Source organism: Carassius carassius, chromosome 20, assembly GCF_963082965.1.
Source record: "Carassius carassius chromosome 20, fCarCar2.1, whole genome shotgun sequence".
In the NCBI taxonomy this organism is placed as follows: domain Eukaryota; kingdom Metazoa; phylum Chordata; class Actinopteri; order Cypriniformes; family Cyprinidae; genus Carassius; species Carassius carassius.
The window spans coordinates 9,505,613-9,526,231 of NC_081774.1; the positions used below are offsets into that span (position 1 = coordinate 9,505,613).

The 20,619-nt window shown below is 37.1% G+C and overlaps 1 protein-coding gene across 3 annotated transcripts in view; it reads right to left on the reverse strand.

The window, feature by feature from the left end:
- The window catches only part of LOC132096243 (uncharacterized), a 147,932-nt gene that overhangs the window by 59,957 nt on the left and 67,356 nt on the right, over window positions 1–20,619 (reverse strand). For all 3 annotated transcript variants that reach the window (XM_059501494.1, XM_059501493.1, XM_059501495.1), the window contains 2 exons: window positions 3,690–3,984; window positions 2,361–2,480 (listed from right to left, as the gene is read on the reverse strand). In XM_059501494.1, coding sequence (XP_059357477.1) covers window positions 2,361–2,480; window positions 3,690–3,984 — 415 coding nt within the window. The remainder of the gene's footprint in view (window positions 1–2,360; window positions 2,481–3,689; window positions 3,985–20,619) is intronic.

The window sequence follows — 20,619 nt, forward strand, 5'->3', positions numbered from 1 at the left end:
GAAAAATATAATTTGTTCTTGAAGAAAGCCATTTTCAGCTTACTCACTAAATGCTGATTATACAGTACTATTTATCATCCATTAAATATTTTTAAAATCATCATTGAATTTGGAAGCAGGTGTACTGTAGGCTAGGCTAGATGTAAGTTTTATTGGTATCAGTGAATAATGACTTGCAAAACTCTTGCAAAGCTATCATATGACTTCAGAAGACTCAGAATATGATGCACAAGTCATATGAACTACTTTTTATGCTGCTTTTATGGTGTTCTTTTTAGAGTTTGCTCACCTGAATTGTTATGTATGGCAAAAAAACTGAACAGATATTCTTTAATATATTCGATTTTGTTTTCCAATGAAAATATAACAGCATACAGGTTTCGAATGACAAGATGATGAGTAAAAGATGACAGAACTGAACTATTCCTTGAACAGTTCACAAACCTGCGGTGGCGCTCCACTTTGAAGCATTTTTCTGTTTTCCACAGCTTTCAGAAGTGTGATTTGAGTTCATGTTTGCAGCATTTGTTAGAAGTGCAGCTCAAGCGGTATGAATACATTTCTGCCAAGTCAGTCTGGATTAATGAGCGTTGAAGAGAGGGAGGGATGAACCAGGAAAATAGGAAGGAGGAAAGAACCAGAGGGATGACAGAGTAAGGGGGAACTTACGGAAAGGATCAGGGCTTTGAAGAGAGAGAATGTGGCGCTAATGGCTGACCGGGGACTGAGACTGGCCTAAAGAAAGTATAACATGAAACTGCAGGCTCTATATTTCACAGAAGCATCGTGATGTATTTTTCACTGACTGCACTTGATTCAGACCCAGTCCTTCAGACTTGATGGACAAGTCAAGAGCTTCAAGTGATGATCTCCATGTTGTCCCTGAGACAAACACTTGAAGTGCTTCTTCGAACAGTTTCTCATAAATGTTTTAGATATCATCATGTTAGTGGTATCTATACTGTTACTGTGTTGCTGTTATTGCAGACTTTACAGTCAGGAGCCTTTTTGACACTTTTATTGACAGTACAGTAGAGACGAAATGATGGAGAAAAGATGAGGGAATCAGATCAAACTCACACTGGCTACGTCAGCATCATGGCAGTTCATTAGATCATTAGTTTATGGTGGTTAGTGCTGGTTTTAAGTGTTCTATGTTTTGCTAAATAGAGTTAAATAACCTATTTTTGCATAACTTTACTAATTTACTGGTCGAAACTTAAATGACACACAATGAATGTGTCTACATATCTCTTCAGAAGACTTAGATTGCTGTATTTTCCAGAAAATAGGTTGTACCTGATCAAAAATGCCTCACGAGAGAAAGAGAAAAAACACAAATACATGCCGAAATAATATACAGTAAAATACAAGTAAATAAAATGAAATGTTTACAAACACTATAAAAATTTATTTTGTTCCCTTCAAAAATCTTTGAAATTGAATGGTATTCAGAACACAACAGGTCTGTAAAATGTAAGTATAAAACAAAAATAAATTATTGTGGCATTCACTATAAATAACATTCATGATAAACACCTAGCCTAAATGAAATGATTTGAAATGAAACTGAAGCTAACAGTGTGTGGAAAAAAACCCTATATAAATAAAATTGGGCACACATACCACTCTCAATCAGCACGGATATAAATCAGTGTATATAATTCGGAGCAAATTTCAGTAAAAAATAAAATTAAAAAAAATCTGACTTTTTTTCTTTTTTTTGGGGGGGGGGGGGGGTAAATGGACAGAATTATATTGCGTTTCATTAAAAATATCTTAATCTGTGTTTTGAAGAAGAACGAAAGTCTTATGTTAGTTTTCATAAATTATTCATTACATTTATATAGCGCTTTTCTAAGCACTCAAAGCACTTTACATTGTGAGGGGCAGCTCCTCTTCCACCAGCACCTGCCAGAATGCCCACCACACACCAGTTTACTGATGAAGCCAATCAGCAGATATGGGATGATTAGGAGGCCATTGTGGTCAGAGGCCAATGGGCAAATTTGTCCAGGATGCCAAGGTCACACTTCGACTCTTTTCAAAAGACATCCTGAGATTTTTAATGACCATAGAGAGTCAGGACCTCGGATTAACATCTCATTTGAAGGACAGTGCTTGCTGACAGTATAGTGTCCCCATCACTATACTGGGGCACTAGGACCTACACAGACCACAGGGTGAGCACCCTCTGCTGGACTTACTTACTCCTCTACCAGCAGCAACCTAGTTTTCCCAAGAGGTCTCCCATCCAGGTACTAACCAGGTTCAACCCTGCTTAGCTTCAGTGGGCAAGCAGTCTTGGAATACAGGGTTAAACAGATGTCATTTTAATAATGAGGATAAGAAAAACCCACCTGTCTGAGCGTCCACTGAGAAGTGTGGCTGCCCCTGAACAAGTGTGTACACCAGCCGTGCACTGTTCCCATAGGTGGGATCATCTGCGTCTGAAGCAGTCACCTGAATGATGGAGGTCCCTGAGGAAGAGTTTCAGGAAGTGAGAGAGAGAAAGTAAGGGAGAGGGCAAAAAAGACAATAAGAGATTATCAATATGGCACATATGAACACAGGTCATCACAGGACGAGCACATTACATGAAGAGAGCCGTATAAAGACTGAAAGATTCTCCCCCTCTCTCCTCTCACTCCCTCCTGCTGCAGTGTGACAAATACAGTATTCACTTTCTCTTCTCCCCAGCTGCACACCTTCTTTGATTCACGCCTCTGTCTGTCTCACTTCATTTCTCTTCATCTCCTTCTCCAATTCCCCATTTGCTCCCTCTCTCAATCTCTATGCCTGTTTTTGCGGCCACACTCCCCCGTTCCCTCGACTCCCTCACGTCTCAAATCTTTCTTTCGCTCCTGACAGATATGGACTTTTTTCCAACCAAATGAATCAAAGAGTTTGAAACGAACATATATATGTACAATGGAAAGAGAACTTTGTTTCCCATGGGGCAACTGCTGACAAGCTCAGAGGGACGGGGGGGATTTGTGGGAGCAGCTGTTGCTGTTTTCAGACATCAAAGGCCTGACAGTGTCACCATGAGAGCTTGTGGGTTGAGGGGAGGGTGTCGTATGATTACAGATCTTTCGCAGGTAGTTAAGAAGCGGCAAATAGAAGACGGTAGGAGAACGAGAGCTAGAGAGAGAGAGAGATTGTCACTGTAAACGAACGATCAGATAGGCAGATCAAAATACAGACGTGACTGCCGGGTTGACGCAACATGCACCGGCTCAGAGAAATCTATTCATATTCAATCTGAGTGGAACTGAAGAAACACGCCACAATTTAGACTGATAACACATTCACACTGATGGAATATTAGATTTGAATGGCGCTCTGGTTTCGTTTACCTCAGCAAGGGTTTGAGTATTCAGATGCAGTGCAGAATATTTCTTGTTCGTGCTTGTGATCCTTTGATATTAATTAAAGCCATTTCAGGCAAAACAAGCACGACTGTCTAGGGGTAATATTTTGAACCCACGTAAAATCGATAAACGTGAGAGGTTATTTCACCGAATGAGCGTCATTAACATTTAAATGGCGCAAATTATAGGAAGCATTTGCCACGGCTTTTCATCCGATGATTTTTGGGACAGCATGAATCCTGCATTATTCAAAAATCATTGACATTCACCAAGAAAACGTGCTAGGGGGGATGAGCATATGTTGTCTTCCGCTACCTATGTTTGCCATCTCGGGTACTGTGGCGCTGTAGGGTCCTTCCTCGAAGACAGGTGGGTTGTCGTTGATATCCTGCACTCTGATGATGAACTGGGAGGAGGGCTCCAGGGCACGCTCTGTCTGACTGTCTGTTGCTGTGGCAATCAGCCGGTATTCGTCCTTCTCCTCCCGGTCCAAGGGCTTGGTTACGTGGATGTTACCCGTCTTCTCGTCAATCACAAACACTGACCCCGCCCCCTCACCCCGCAGCACGTACCTAGTGCGTCCATCACCTCTGTCCATGTCAGTGTGAAGCTGATGAGGAAAAAAAGAGAGGGAAAGATTGATATTACAAGAGACTGAAGGGTTCAGAAGGACTAATATATTGTATACACAGTGCTGGGTAGATTGTAGTCCAATGCTAGAGAACTATGAACATGCAAATTTATTTCCTTAAAATCTCTAAAAATTATTTCCTTAAAAAAGTAACTCTAGTCTGATTATGAACATTTTAAAATGTAATATAATCAAATGACAAGTACTTTATTTTTGTAATATAATTATCAAATCCAGATTACATGTAATCAGTTACTACGCAGCACTTAGTATACAGAGGAGCCTAAAATGAAAACAGCATAAAACTAAAATTAATCTTGAAATATAGACTCCACTATGATAGATGAGGACTTCAGGGGCTCGTTCTCAGACAGTACAGATGGGCGGTAATAATCACACAGCCTTGCGTGAAGCACTCGTACTCTGGGCATTGATTGCGGGTGGAGTCTGGTTACCGGATCAGCGGCAGTCTACGGCTAAGGAGCCTTCATGCAGTGAGCAAAGCCTGGGCTGCATAGGGAGCGCGTGATGCTCAGAGGGAAGAGTGTGGAGAAAGCATCAGCATTCATCCTCATTACTGCTTCTACGTGGCCAGAATACGGCTGCTTAAAAAGACCCCATAACAGCACAACTTCAACAAAAAGTGCCACACAGCAAGTTTGGAAGACAAATGGGAGTGTGTCCTATGTTTGCAGGCATTCAAGTGTGGAAAGGGCTGAGTGTGTGCCCTCAGTGGAATCAAAATGGAGATTTTTTGGAATCAGAATATTCATTGGCTTTTCTAGATTGAATTTTGAGACAAAACATGTGGTTGTGTAGATTTAAATAGAATGTAGAATGTCCTGACACTTGGGGAGTGATGAGGAAAACTGTAAGAAGGCACATTCTGCTCAAGTGAAACACACATTCCTTTGTACGATAGCCAGGCCAAATGCAACAAGTTGGCAAGTGATAAAACTGTTTTCCATGTCAAAGGGTGCTCACAATGAGGTTTCCAGGTCGCTGTATTGTTGGTTGCTAGTAGGCATTTCTACTCCACTATTTGCATCACTGAGCTTTTCTCAGTATGATCATATGTAGTTTAAAAGTTCAACTAACATGTAAATGCTTTACACAGACTGAAATTGTACTAGGCAGATTCTTGCAGAGTTGGACTGAAAGCTCAAGATCCAGCATGTATTTTATTAAATATTTATACATAATATAATATAATATAATATAATATAATATAATATAATATAATATAATATAATATAATATAATATAATATAATATAATATAATATAATATAATATATTATAGTCATAAATTAATCACATTTTCCTGAGGCCAGAATAATAAAAATCAGAATAATAAAAAGGTAGAAACAAAAATAAATAAATAATGTTTTAGTTCACTTTTGTAAAGATGGACCAACACTCCTGGATAATATGACTGCAGCCTGACCTCATCCAGCATATATAATTATTATTGTTACACATTACTGTGTATTATTAGCACTCTTTTGAATAGCTCCTTTAGTCTTAAGGTCTTTGCAAACCGAGTCTGAAATCTTGTACAAAATTTTAGCATGTTATAATTACGTTCATAATTACGAATCCACATTGTGTCAATCACATTTACACACTGCTTCCAAAAATTTCATCTGTCATAAAAAAAAAATATGGATCAAGATCGATTTTCTGCGTATTCGTATCTTTCGTAGTATAGGAAAGGATGACAAATAGGAAAAAACACATACGAAAATCTCAGAATCAGGGTGCAAGGACCTTTAGTCTATTTCTTTTTCATTTCTTATATGTCTGTGTTGTCTGTCTGAATGTTATTTTGCATTCCAAGCTTTGTTGTGAGCATTGTAATGTCCAGCGTATCCTTGTACAAATGAAAAATAAACTACTTGAACTTGAACATGAACAATAACAAGTATTTTTTGTTCATTAATGTTAAATACAAGTAATATAATTCATAACATTTCAGAGGCCAATAAACAAAATATACAAAAACATAATCTTTTACATAAATATAGCTTTATACTAAACAAATTTGCTCAAAGCATATTGAACGAGTGATGGTGGTGGGTGTTTCCACGATCAGCCTCTACCTGGATAATGTGACAGCAGCCTTTTTGTGTCAGAACTCCCCCCTCACACCAGTTATCAGTGGAGAGGCAACAGTGTGAAGAAGCAAATGATATGGATGATTAGCAGGCCATGATGGAGTGAGGCCAATTTGACCAGGGCACACTGGTTACATAGCTACTCTTCAAAAAGCACCCTGGGATTTTTAATGACCACCAACAGTCGAAACCTCAGCTTAGTCTCTGTTTATATACCTGGTATTAAATCCGTTCTGGGTTATCTGATGACAACTGGTCAGCTGAGACAAGTCACTGTCACAAGCCACTGCAGGATCTTTGATTCCAGGGCTACATATACCAGTTATTAAGTGAGGATAACACTACATGTTTGCAAGTGCAAAAAGGCAAAACAAGTCATTATGTTATTGCTTATTGCACATTATACTAAAATATACTCTAGTATACCAAATCTACTGCAAACATGCTGTTTTGAATAAAATGCTCATTGTTATTTCAGCTCGTATATAAACTAGTTTTTGGATGAACTTCACATGATCTATATAACTTAATGCTGATGTAAATCCAAGACATTCCACACAGTCTTGTGCATGTATATGCATGCAACATTATGTCATCATGCATATAACTGTGTTTATAGTATATATAAATGTTCACATGCTACCTTATCAGCAATAGATGCCACATTAATACCACATCCATCTATCTATCTGTCTATCTGCCTGTCTGTCTGTCTGTCTGTCTGTCTGTCAGCCTTCAGTTAAAACAGTTAATTTAAATGCTTTTATTTTATTTATTTTTTATTTATTTTTATGTTTCTCTTCAATATTATGTAGACATTTCTGAGCAACATAAAAGTACATATTTTAATACAATTTTAAATAACTGATTTAACTAAATATATAGTGTATATATAAAATAACAAAATATATTTTAAATTATACTTTATTCCTGTGATGATTTATTTGAAACAGAAATGTTTTCTGACATTATGTCTTTACTCTCACTTTTCATTGCTATCAATTTAATGCATCCTTAGTGAATTAAAGTATTAATTTCTTTTTTTTTCTTTTTTTTTTTTTATGGTAGTATACAATGTTCGTTGTCACTCTCTGTGAAAACAAATGAGATCAGGCTGGTAAATATGTGCTATTTAGTCACAAAACGTTTTGGACCCCACACCATTTAGCGCTGACCACTTGTGATCGGATTGCTCGAAATGGTTGTTAATACCAGGTGTTAGTCATTTCCTCAGCTTCATTTGGTAATCAGTCGGGAAATCTACATGACTGCCAGTCCAGGTGTCACATGGCGTTGCTAGTGAGAGCGGTAGCCATTGAGCCGTTGCTGTGTTGTGGCTCTGGAATTCCTGATTCCATCCATTATTTCCGCCTTGAGCTCTCGGTCAGTCAAGTCTGCCAGCGGTTTGCCGTTCCAAGCCCAGGGTTCTTAACGAAGGGCCTTAATGACCCGCCTTAACGACAGGACTTAACGAGGCCCTTAATGAAGCTGCCGCTATCGTTAAGGCTGGTGATGGCGGATGATGAAAGACACAGAGAATCCCCTCTGTGTAGTCATGGAGAATAAGAGGAGCGTGTCCTTTTGTCTCTGGCTCTGACCTGATTGACGTGACCTCCACCGACACTCCTTGTGATTTACACGTCCAATAACACCGACGTAGTTACACAGCTCAAAGCAAACACTCAAACACACACACACAGACTCAAGGACAGACACACAGCGTGACGCACAACCGCACACACTCTTCCAGCCAGATGCCTGACCACATTAGAGAGAAAAAAAACAAGCATGAATTTAAACAGTCGCACCATTATTGGCCCTAGCAAGATTAGACTATCAGGACTAAATGAGGTCTAATATCTACACAGCTGAACCAGGTCGACAACTTAATAAAGGACTTATCAAAGAGGCAGTGCATTCAAAAACAGGACATTTTGAAAAGCAACTGAATTATACATGAAACCGCATCAGAAAGGTCTAATTTATGCAGCGACATCCAGCTGACCATAATATGCTTTCAAATTAGCCATGTAAATTCTTGGCAGACATCCTGTTTCAAGGACAGATTCTCAGCTTCTTTTGTATACATGGGCATTATCATTAGGCCTCTAAATCAACTAAATTACTTGTATTATAAAGTAATGTTCTTATACTCATATAGTCAATTTCATATTTTTGCAATAACCATAAATCATGAACTGTGGGGGAAAAAAAATATTCAGTGTCAACCTCTAAATCACTTAAATAACTTATTCGGGTATACTCAATTTCACATTCCTGCAGCACAATAAATCATAAAACATTGGGAGAGGGGGAAAAAAATGTATTTCGCATCTGTGCATTAACCTAATGAATGTGTTTTCCTGGGCAGATTTATTTAGTGGCCCGCGAGTTGGGAGAAACAGTGTTTGAGAAAATGGCACTTCAGCCATCATGTGAAATGGGTTTTGACTGCTCTAAACAGCAATGCGGTGGCCTGGATACCGAGGCCATCTACACACATAACCATTACAGAAACACACACTCCGATACACACAGATCTCAGCGTGTTATGAGTTTCAATCCCCCTTTGCCACCAGGGAATCTTATCAAAGGCTTTAAGGCTGATGGGAGAGAATCCTCGGCTCCTTCACGTCTGAGTGAGGAAGAGAAAGCTCGTGCACTTCTCCTCAGAGGAGCTCAGCAACACATGACTCACTAGTGGCATTGAGATGTGTTACTTTAAAAGTGATGCGTTTTTCTTATTCATTATTATTAGTAGTATTATTAGTATTAAGGTAGTACTTTTGCTTTGGTACTTTACCACCAAATCACTTTTTTGGTACTTTATCACACTAAACATCTTGTGAATTAAAACAGTTATGTCCCAGTCTCTTTATTTTCCTGTTATTAAAAAGCCAATAAATCAAAAGTAGAAATAAATATTTATTGATAATATTTCATTTATAATGATAATCTAAATTACTGTAAGATAATAATATTTTATTGATAATAATAATAATAGTAAGTATAATATTATATAATAAATAGAAGTTCAAGATTAAATAAAAAACAAAGAATCCCCATTTCATTGTTAAATCATTTCTGAATAAATTACATTATAATTATAATTACTTATAATAAATATTGTCATTTATTACAAATTACAAATGAAAATGTAACAATGACAATATTTTAACCAAAAAAAAGTAATTAAATATATAGACCAACCAATAGAAAAAACTATAGATATTTTTCAAATTGTAAATAATAAGAAAATACTATTTCAATTTTCTAATGAAAAATGTCATGCTTAATTTCAATTTTGTTGCTTGCCGCTTCTTTTTAATTGTTCATAGAATTTACTAGCCATTTCTGAGTGAAAACTGTTTAAACACAAAACAAATAAAAAAAAATGACAAAATAAATTCAGTGTGCCCATGAAAATGAAGGCTGCCAGAAAGCATATCAGTATCGTAAGATTCACTAGAGTAGCTTCATTACAACTTTCGCTTAGGCTTCAGGGCATATCTTGCAAAACATGTCAAATGACAAAACCAGACAATCTATTACACATCTATGTTATTTCTGTTCTGGCACAGTGACAGGTCTCTTTCGCAGGTGCAGTGTGGGAGAATTCTAAATCGGGGTGACCTTGCTTGGCTAACTCTCCACTCTTGGCCCTGCTGCATGACTAAGAGCAGGCGTGACTGTGTCTTCTCACCCAGACTGACCTTCCATCTGTCTGGCCCCCAGCTAGAACCAACCTCGCATCCCTCACTGGATCTCCTCTGCCAGGCGGCTCCGCACCTGCAGCCCCAAGGCCCAGCTGAGAGTCCACGACTGTGGGGCCGACACAGAGCTTTAGCAGCGCCCTTATCTATCCACTGACACATAATTAACATCAGCCTTGCCAGCCCAGATGCACTGACTGCATTATTAAAGCTGTTTACCCTGGCATAGCCTGACACCATAACACCCAAGCACCAGACTTGGGGCTGTGAGAATAATGGAAATCAGTCAGAAAAATTGAATTTACAGTAAAACACTGAAATTTTTTTTTAGACTAATAAATCAGACGTATGGCTCTACACTTAATCATATTGTTATATGGCCTACTGTCTCTAAATATTAAAGTGCAAAAAGACTATTTAAAATAAAGTATATTCTGTGTTTCTCTATGAATGAACAGCATGGTTTTGTCTACCACATATACTTAAGCAAACATGGTGTTTTCAGTGTATGCTGTCTCATCATATGAACACATGAACTTCAAAGCTGATTTCATCTCATATTATGACCATTTCACCATTTAATTTGCTAAAAACTATCATCATATCAAAGAAACACCTAAACTTAAATGTCAAAACAACTCATCGAAATAAAAGTTTTTTTTGTGTGTCAAGAAATTGTCAAAAATATATTACTAATGTACAGTAGAATGTAATTTTTAAAGTAATAATAACAATAACATTTGTATTCTTTATTCTTTAATGAATATTACACAATTTTACTTCCATGTTTGAAAATGCTATTTTTGCTAAACTTTTAATAAACTGACATTCAATTGTATGCCAAAAGCTTCATGATTTCAATACATTTAGACATGCTTTTTGATTACAATATGGTAAATAAACTTTTAAAATGGAATGCTGAAAAAATAATAAAGAATTTGGGGAAAATAAAATGCATTTAGGGTCATACATACCCATTTGAAGTGCAGTGCCGAGAACTACAGAACAGGAAGGTTCAGTTTATCTATGTTCATCTGTGGGAGGACCAATTTGATTCAAAACGTAAGCTCTATGAGAACTCGGTGAGAATGGTATGTTACAGTTGATTTCACAAGTGGGGTTGAGCTGCGGTTACAGGTCAGTGGAGTCACAGCGCAGCCTTGTTTCACCCACACTCTTACACTAATGCTCCTAGCAAGCTAGTAGGGGTGCTGTGGTTAGTTGCTGGTGCTGAGTCTGATAATCGAGGTGTTGTTTTTGTCCATGTTGTTTTTGTCAGGCTGAGCTGAAACTGATGTAATGCCATCTGACTCAGCTTGGCCCAGCACCCAACAACGTCCATCACCAGCGTGTCACTTATGCCCACGTTTGCCGGTCACATGAGTAGTTGTTTCACATCATCAGCAAGTATTTTTTCCAATTTGCTGCTGTTGTTCAGCCTCCTTCATGCATCATTTAAGATCAAAACCCTCTTTATTTGGCATAAGTTTATGCAAATACCAGTGGTCATAATCAGCTGAAATATGAAGAAAGTGCACGTGGTTGTTTTATGAATGTGTTTAACTTTAATGGGTTGGCTTTGAAGCCGATGCTATATACTTTAGCTTTATTAACTTTAATAATTTTAACAGAGGAGCTTGTAGGCAGGAAAAGAGCACCAATCTTGATGCAAATCTTTTCTGGGCATTTAAAGGGCAGCTTGTTCACTTCTATGCCATTGCCTGACAGTGCCAAGAAAGCGGCCCTGTGCCAAAAACTATACATCACTTAACTGCAAAAGACGGATCTTCTTATTTTAATTGTTCTGAGCATGACTTTGAGTAGGCTGTATGAATAAATGTACAAACAATAGTAACTTGGTGCTTTTCCAAACACTTTGCATACAAAGTGCTGTGCAGTTCAAAAATAGCAAACCCATTTCCCTGGAGAAGCGTTAAGCATGTTTATTAACCATTAGGGCGCAGCCCCTTTGAAAGTGGTCATCTCTATGCCTTATTCTCCGTAAATGAGAAAAAAATGGTAACTCTTTAAGTGGTTTGCCAAGAACTGGGTTTCCAAATCGCAGTGGTCTGGAATATACGTCTCTAGAGCTCAGCAGAAGAAGGGAGGCACTGTAGAGTACTGTCATGTTGTTCATTCACCCTAAATACAAACAAATTCTATAAATTAAATATAATAATTTGGCAATCATTTGGCAGTTTCAAAAATATATTGACTTCCAAAGCCAATAGTCAATGTTTTATGCACCTGCTACAATAATCTCATTTAATTAGCTTCATTTTCTCAGAAAATTCTGATGCAATAAATTAAGTTTATCATGTAATTCATATGATTCTGAATTGATTGACAGCCTTAATATAGGGATTTTGTAGCTCAGCTCAAGCAGTTCAAAGATCTGTTCGGACTGTAGCCTCCGGCTTTGCACTATAATATTGATGATGTGCCTTTTACAGTTCAAAGGTTGTTAGATGCATATCCGAAAAATACGCATGTAGTCATTCATACCTGCAAAAATCAGCATCTGCATATTCATGTTTTCACAGAAAAAGCCACAGGTCAGTTTGCCTCCCTCAAAGCATCACCCTATTCAACAACCTCTCTTCATCTCTCTCTCTCCCTGTGGCATTGCCCTCAATCAGGGGCAGTAGGCATGGTTAAGAAGAGCGCATGGCCAGCCTCAGCTGAGAGGATTCAGAATAAATATTAGCTCAAGGTCATGCACTGTATTCACACTGGACTATACATAATCATGAGTTAACCCTCTGCTTGAGCATCCCCTTTCTGAGCAAGAGCTAAGTCATACTGTAAGGAATTTGGATTTTTGGTCAGCTATGTTTTTCCTTTTTGTATGTCTGTGCTTGTGCGTTTGAGAGTTGTTGTATCCTGGGGCATGGCTATGCACTCCTTTCTGTGGCTGATTGCTGAATGGGAATCACCTTCTGCCAATCAACTCATCTGCCTCCAGTATTTCAACTCTAGGTCTTCAGTCATGTTCTGCCAAGATCGTTCAGTCTGCTCATGTGACCTCACTCCACCTGCATTCAGCTTGCCACGCCCATTAAACAAAATATTCTCTCTGCTCTACCGACATATCTCTGGCCTGTTTGGTTTCCAGCTCACCTCGTCCATCAATTTTCAACAGCAAAAAAAGAGGTGGATTGTGTTGCTTGACTTTTGGCAATACATTAATTTTATTTGCATCATTTTTAGTCTGTCTTCTGCTTTTGGGTCCAAAGCTGTGTTTGGTTACGACACTTATAATCCTCTAGCTGCAAATCACTGACAGTGAACTACCTCTAAAAGCTTTTATTAAAGAATCTGTGAGTTACATAATTTCTTCAATGTTGAAACTTGGCTTCACCAGGGTATCCCAGCCTGGGGGCTACCATGTCTACTTGATTTTAGTGGAAATTATTATGATTTTACTCAGAGCCATAATAAAGCTAATTTCTGTTCTTGGATTCACTCAGCTGTCTGCACCGGTATTAAAAGTGACATAAATCTAAGATAAAATATAAATATTAGTTTGACTTGATCTTAGAAAACTTAAAGGGATAGTTCACCTAAAATGAAAATTCTGCTGCCATATACTAACCCTCTAAATGTTCCAACCTTTCTTCCGTTGAAGATAAAAGAAGATATTTAATGTTGGTAATCAAGCATTTGCAGGTATTGTAGCAGTTTACTTCCACAGTACGGAGAAAAGTCAATGGCTACCGCCATAGCCACTGTTTGGTTCCGAACATTCTTCAAAATATCTTCTTTTGTGTCGATTTGGAACAACATGGGTGAGTAAATGATGAAAGAATTAGAATTTTTGTATGAACTATATCTTTAAATACTGAAATAAAAGTTTGAGAGAAATTACTAAATTAGATAATATATTAAAGCTAAATTTAAATATAAAAAATATAAAAAATTTACATTATAAAATGACTTCTAAAATCAAAAACTGAAAATATAAAAATAAAAGATAACTTAAAATATTAATAAGGAGTTGAATAATACTAGAATAACACTGCTGCACTATTTTTAGTCTGTGAGACTGTGTATAAACCCCTGCATTCTTTCCGGCTATAGCTCTTTTGTACTGTAGATGCAAGAGCATGTCCTGTGTGAACTGGCTGTTAATTAAAAAGCCATGGGTAAATAACAGACGGAATACAGTTTGGGCCAAGAAAAAAATCTTTGTTTCTTGTGAAAATTCTCAGCATTCAGTGAAAGACTTGCCATAAAAAAGGCATGCAACAAACTGAAAGTGTGCAGTGATATTCATAAGGCAAATCACTAAAATCACTCTTCATATATCTGAAGAAATGTATACGAAGATGAAATGGCAGGTAATTCAGACAGTTTATATTAACTGTTCACACATGCATAGGAAAGAAGCTTGTGATGCATGTAATTTGTAAAAAATAAAAGTGAAAACCAAACTGCTGCCCGATGTGACAATCACTATGGAGCACCAAGTGTGACCCGACTAATTTCATGCACCGTATGAAATGGGTGACACAAAATGCTGTATTTCATAACAAAATGCAGTTATACTTAAATGTGTTTCATATATATATATATATATATATATATATATATATATATATATATATATATATATATATATATATTTATATATATATATCGACAAAAGCTAGCTGTATTTTCTCACCAGAACCTTTCCATTTTGACTGCAAAAGGTGTTATTGATAAATTGAAAAGTTTAGTTACTCTTGTGTGTGCAAATAGAAAGAACTTGTGTGAATTTTGTGCAAGAAACGAGTGTCTGCTTAAAATTGTGTTTCTGAAATGATTTGCGAATTTCAAATTTAATGAAAAGCTGACTTTCATCTTTCTGTGCATGAAATGCAGTAAAGTGCATTTTGTCATGTAATATTGCATTTTCATTTCACATAATTAATTTGGTTCATGAAATTAGTTTACACTTGGTTCTCCATAAATCAGCCTTTCAGGACAAATTGGATGTTTAATAAACCATTAAACTACCATTTAAAAGTTTGGTCTGTAAGATATTTTTTAAATATGTTTTGAAAGATGTCTCTTATGCTCACCAAGACTGCATTTATTTGATCAAATATAGGGTAAAGACAGCAATATTGTAAAATATTATAACAATTTAAAATAACTGCTTTTTATTTTAATATAATTTAAAATGTAATTTATTCCTGTGATGTTAAAGCTGATTTTTTTAGCAGCCATTACTTCAGTCTTCAGTGTCACATGATCCTTTTTAAATCATTCTTATATGCTGATTTAGTGATAAAAAATATTTCTTATTATCAATGTTGAAAACAGTCATACTGCTTAATATTTTTGAGCAATTTAGCATTTTTATTTCAGAATTATTTGATGAATACATAAAAACATTATAGATGTATTTACAGTCACTTTTGGTGGTTTTAATGCATCCTTTCAAAATAAAAGTACTAATTTAAAATTAAAATCTCCCTGACCTTAAACTTTTGAACAGTAGTATAGAGGATTGGGATTTTGAAAATCTTCACAAAGATTTACATGCAAGAAACAGTTTTATCGCTTGTCACGTTATTGCATCACGTTATGCAGTCTGTTTCTCTGTTGTGTGAGAAAAGAAAAACAGTCAAAGTAAGGAATCAAACAATACCAGAATGCCATGTGATTGCACCACTTGCTAGAGAAATGAAAATAAGTTCACGTTTACATGTGATGAAAGTGTGGGTAAAGGAAGAAAAAAGCACTTGCGTGTGTGGCATTATCTTGATTTGAAAGATACGCAGGGAATAGAATAAAGAGAGAAGGGAGAAGAGAATGGCTTATACATGTTCTCTTTGAATTTCACTCATAATAGACTCTCCAGATCCTCACCCTTCCCCCTCTCCTCTACTTCTCTCTTTCAGCTCCCACTCTCAGAACAGAGACACGTTTGAATTTCTTATCCACGGGGGTTTATAATAAAATGGTATTTAACCATGCTCTCTCTCTCTCTCTTAGCCATGTCTTCTCCTGCATCCTGCTCTCTCCTTGTTTGCTGTACTTTCTCACTGTGCTTCTCCCTCTCACCGGATTCCAAGGTCTTGAGTTTGCATATATACAGTGGAGGCCAAGTCTGAATTTACACTGGGATTCAAAATCTAATTTAAAGGAGCAGTTCACCCAAAATAAATAAATGATGTACCCTTTCTCACCTTCATGTCATTCCAAATCCGAATAACTTTCTCTCTTCTGCAGTACACAAAATATTTTCTGATATATCTGATATACCTTTAAACTGTTTTTTTCTATACTAAAAAAGTACATTGCACTTGTGTCTCGCATCTTTTGCAACATCTCACATTTGACAGTTTATTCTAAAATGCAATGTTAAAGATTTTAACTCGTAACAAAAAAGGTCTTGAAAAGTGTTTTTTCACCCACTTTTTTGACCCTCGTGTTTTTCAATGCCAAAACACATTCTTTGTGAATAACCCATGACCCAGTATTTGACAAATATTATGGTGTGAAATTAATTAATATAAAATTAATATTTAAGATTCTTCACTATTTATAGGACACTAATCAAATAAACTTGTGACACTGACCATGATAAGACACAGACTTGTACTGTATGCAGTTTGCTGTCATTAAAACAATAAGCGGACAGACTGAACACTTATCACTCAAATGGTTTTGCTAAAAATACAATTTGTAACAAAGAATGTTAGAATCATTCTCACTAATGGTCTAAGACTGGACCCCACTGTTTGTGTTCTCCTCGTTGACCCTCTCCTCCCCTCTCACGTGCATTTCCAGCTCATTTGCTCCGCGGCATTAACCTTCCGACATTTTCTCATTCCTAGCCCATCTCTCTGTTCATCCGTCATCTCCGCCGCCCACCCCGTCGCTCATCTCAACATCTCAGCATCATTCCCGCAACTTCCTTTATCATTTACCTGTGCACCCCTCCTTTTCTTCTCTCCCTCTCTCTCCTTGCCAGTCTCGTTCTCTCTCTAATTGCTCTCTCTCTCCTGCTGAGCACCAGCCCAGAAGCTAAATGATTTTCACTGCAAGAGACAGAGTGAAAGAAAACACAAAGCTGTTCCGAAAGAGACATTCCACAATTATTACTGATGATCTCTCTCGCAGCATGTGTGTGCTGTAACTGTTGCCCTTGTGTTGCTCTCTTTCCGTCGCTCACCCTCTGTGTCTGATTCTCACTTTATTCTCATTTTTACTCATCCCCACTCCCTTGCTTTGTAGTGATATTTAATTCTATTTGGATGTGCAGTGTTTTAGAACAGATTGTTGGCCATGCTTTTAGGAATGAAAGTAGACAAGCCGTGTGTGTGTGTGGTGAGTGTGTGTGTGTGTGTGTGTGTGTGTGTGTGTGTGTGTGTGTGTGTGTGTGTGTGTGTGTGTGTGTGTGTGTGTGTGTGTGGCCAGATCATGCATGCTACACCATATTGGCCCCCCAAGAGACACACCCCATTAAAATGCCAGTGACAGCCACCATCTACCCCTGCCAACACCTAACATATTCAAAATTTCCCAGAGTGCTCGAGAAATGAGAAATATAATAACCCAGCTTGCCAGCGCTGCAAACGCGTACACAGCACGAAATTTCCACATGCTCCAAGGTTACTCAATTTCACCAGCTTGGAGCTCCACGGTGGCATCCTAACCTCGTCTTTTTCATCCTGAAAATACACTACGTGCCTACAAACATGCTCCTTTTGTATTCGGTTATAGGTTTTATCAACAGATTGTCTCAGATCTTGGTGTGTTTTGTGAGAAGCGGCACAGGTGGTCTTGCTTATCATCGCTGAGGATCCCTCATGACGGAAAGAGTGCAGGGGTTCAGGCAGCTGGTTGCTGCTTCAGTGTGTCATTCCTCCAAGGAACAGCTTGATAGGTGGGCACATCACATTACAGGTTGCCTGTAGTATCCTCCAGCACCCAAGCATATGGTAGGAGCACAAGGGCATCAACACACTAGTACCCTTACACAACATACTTACTTAACATTAATTCTTGACAAACAGGGTGCTTCAGTTCGGGATGGATTGGGATTTGAAAGCCAACACAGGACAATCACAACCCATCATGGATAATTTTTCACTATATTAACCCATTTATACTTCAAGCTAAAAGTAAAATGGTAACTGAGATAAAGTTTGAAAAGGCATAAAAGACAAATGTGAGATATAAAGTCACAATTCAAAAAGTCATATTAAGGGGTCACAACTGAGCGAAATAACAAAATTTCAGAAGTCACATTATGTGATATAAAGTTATACTATGAGATATAAATTCACAAACTTGGGAAATTAAGTTGCAACTGAGAGATATAAAGTCACATTGTGAGTCATATTATGAATTATAAATTCAGATATGATGGCACATTTTCAGATATTGTCACATTTATGCGATATAAACTTCTTTTGTTAGATATGAACTAAATTTTATTAAAGACAATTGGGATATATAAAGTCACAATGTGAGATATTAAGTTAGATTGTGGAAAGTCATATTAAGATATAATCTCACAACTTTAAGAAATATTAGGCAAAGTCATGTTATGTGATAAAAAGTCATATTGTGAGATATAAAGTGTCATTGTGCAAAATACAGTCAGTAAATAGCCACAGACTCATATCTAACTATCTATCTATATACTAATTTTTTATAGTTTACCAAGACACAAATTCATATTTTGAGATATACCATTGTGTGATATAACTCACAATTGTGGGATAAGTCAGAATTTCCTTTCATGTTATAGAATGCAGCTTCCCGAATCACATGCAAATACTGTAACACAAACTTGTTTGATGTATTACCAAACTACCTTTCTAGATATTCAATGTGGACTTTTAAACCCCATTTATAAAATGATTTCCAGAGCATATGTTGCCTTTTACATTGCAAAAGCAGCACTAATAAGATACACACTGATTTTAGCATCCCTGACAATGCTGAGTGAGACTTCATAAACTAGTAATGGGTGCATCTGATTTGCTTTCATTATATGCTTTTACTGACTTTATTTGGCTGACCTGTACTGTACAGTGCTATTAATATAACACCATCCCTCCATGTTTGGCCTCTAGCAGGTGAGGAAACTCATGGGGTAGACAAACAGCAGCAGAAGAGCAATGGGGTAGCCAGTGGCAGGAAAGGAAGTATAGCCCCTGTGGTCAGTCAATGAACGCTGCCTGGTGGCATCACCCCAGTCTGCTACAAGATTATTTTTAAAAACCTTAACACTTGCAGTCCCTCGATGGTGAAACAAACTCCTAACCCTTATCCAAGATCCATGGCAATCCTCAAAACCCATCGGAAAACAAACTGCACTTAACTGAGTGAATGCATGAAAGAGTAGTTGTGGACAACCCCAGTCTTAACTAAGGTCTCACTCAGTGAGACCCGGATCTGAAATATCAAATTACTATTGGTGGAAAAGGTTTCAAAAGCCACCCGACTGGATATAACCGAGCTACTGTGAAATTACAGAAATCAAGTGTTTGTGAGTGTTTTTTAATGGATTTCATAAAGTATTTGCAACACATTTAATGGTGTTTTGATTCACTAAAAGGATTTGAAAATATGAACTGAAGAAAGTGAGAGATCAAAGCTCAGAATGCTGTTGGGAAATTCTCCTGGACAGAACTGTTTCTGTGAGGAGAAGATTTCTGAAGACATAGTTGAATTTGTTTCTATTTAACAAATCATTATTTAGGATTAATGGCTGTGCTTCCTATCACTTTAGTTAATTCAGCGGGAGAAACTACAAAACATCACAGCTGCTTGTCTATTTAACTTACACCGACTGTTTCCAGTCTTCCTCATTTAATATTTCCAGTCATATCAGTACTGAAATTAGAAAATCGGATTTAAAAGTGCTTTTAAAAATTGGTAATGCCCCCTAGATATAAATCTACCAACCTGTCTATACAATTCAGAACTGCATTAAAAATATATTTTAAATTCAAAGTCAATTTGTGAATTTGTCCTGAGCGAAAAAGATAGAACATCAGATAATTAGACAGAAAGATAACAGAATGACAAATAGATCAAATGAATGACAGATAAAGAAGACAGACATACAGACAGAACAACTGAAACAGAACACTATACAGAATGTAAGATGTATCAACAGACTGATCAACAGATTCAGATAAAGTAGATACATATACAGATAAAGAGAGATACTATACTGTAGATAGATAGGACAGACAGAAGGACAGAGACAGACAGAATAAAGGACAGAATGAGAGAAAGAATGTTGGACAAAATGATAGAACTACAGACAACAAAATACTGATGGAGAGAATGAAATACAGACAGAACAAAAGAAAGACAAACAGAACGAAAGAAGTAAAGACAGAAAAAAAGAACAACGGACAACGGAGAATGCGGACAGAACAAAAGAATGAAAGGCAGATGGAAAAAATAAAAGATCAATGGGAAAAAATGAAAGAATGAAAGAACGACAGACAGAATAAAAGAATGATGGACAAAATGATAGAACGACAGACAGTACACACTGACAGAGAGAATGAAAGAAATACAGAATAAATGAAAGAACGACAGACAGAACGAAAGACAAATAGAACGAAAGAATAACAGACAGAAGAACAACAGACCAAACAACAGACACAGACAGAAAGAAAGGATAGCCAGACAAAACGATAAAAATATGGACAAAATGAAAGAACGACAGACAGAATGAAAGAACGACAGACAATATGAAAGAAATACATACAGAATGACAGAACGACAGACAGAATGAAAGAATGACAGACAAAACAAAAG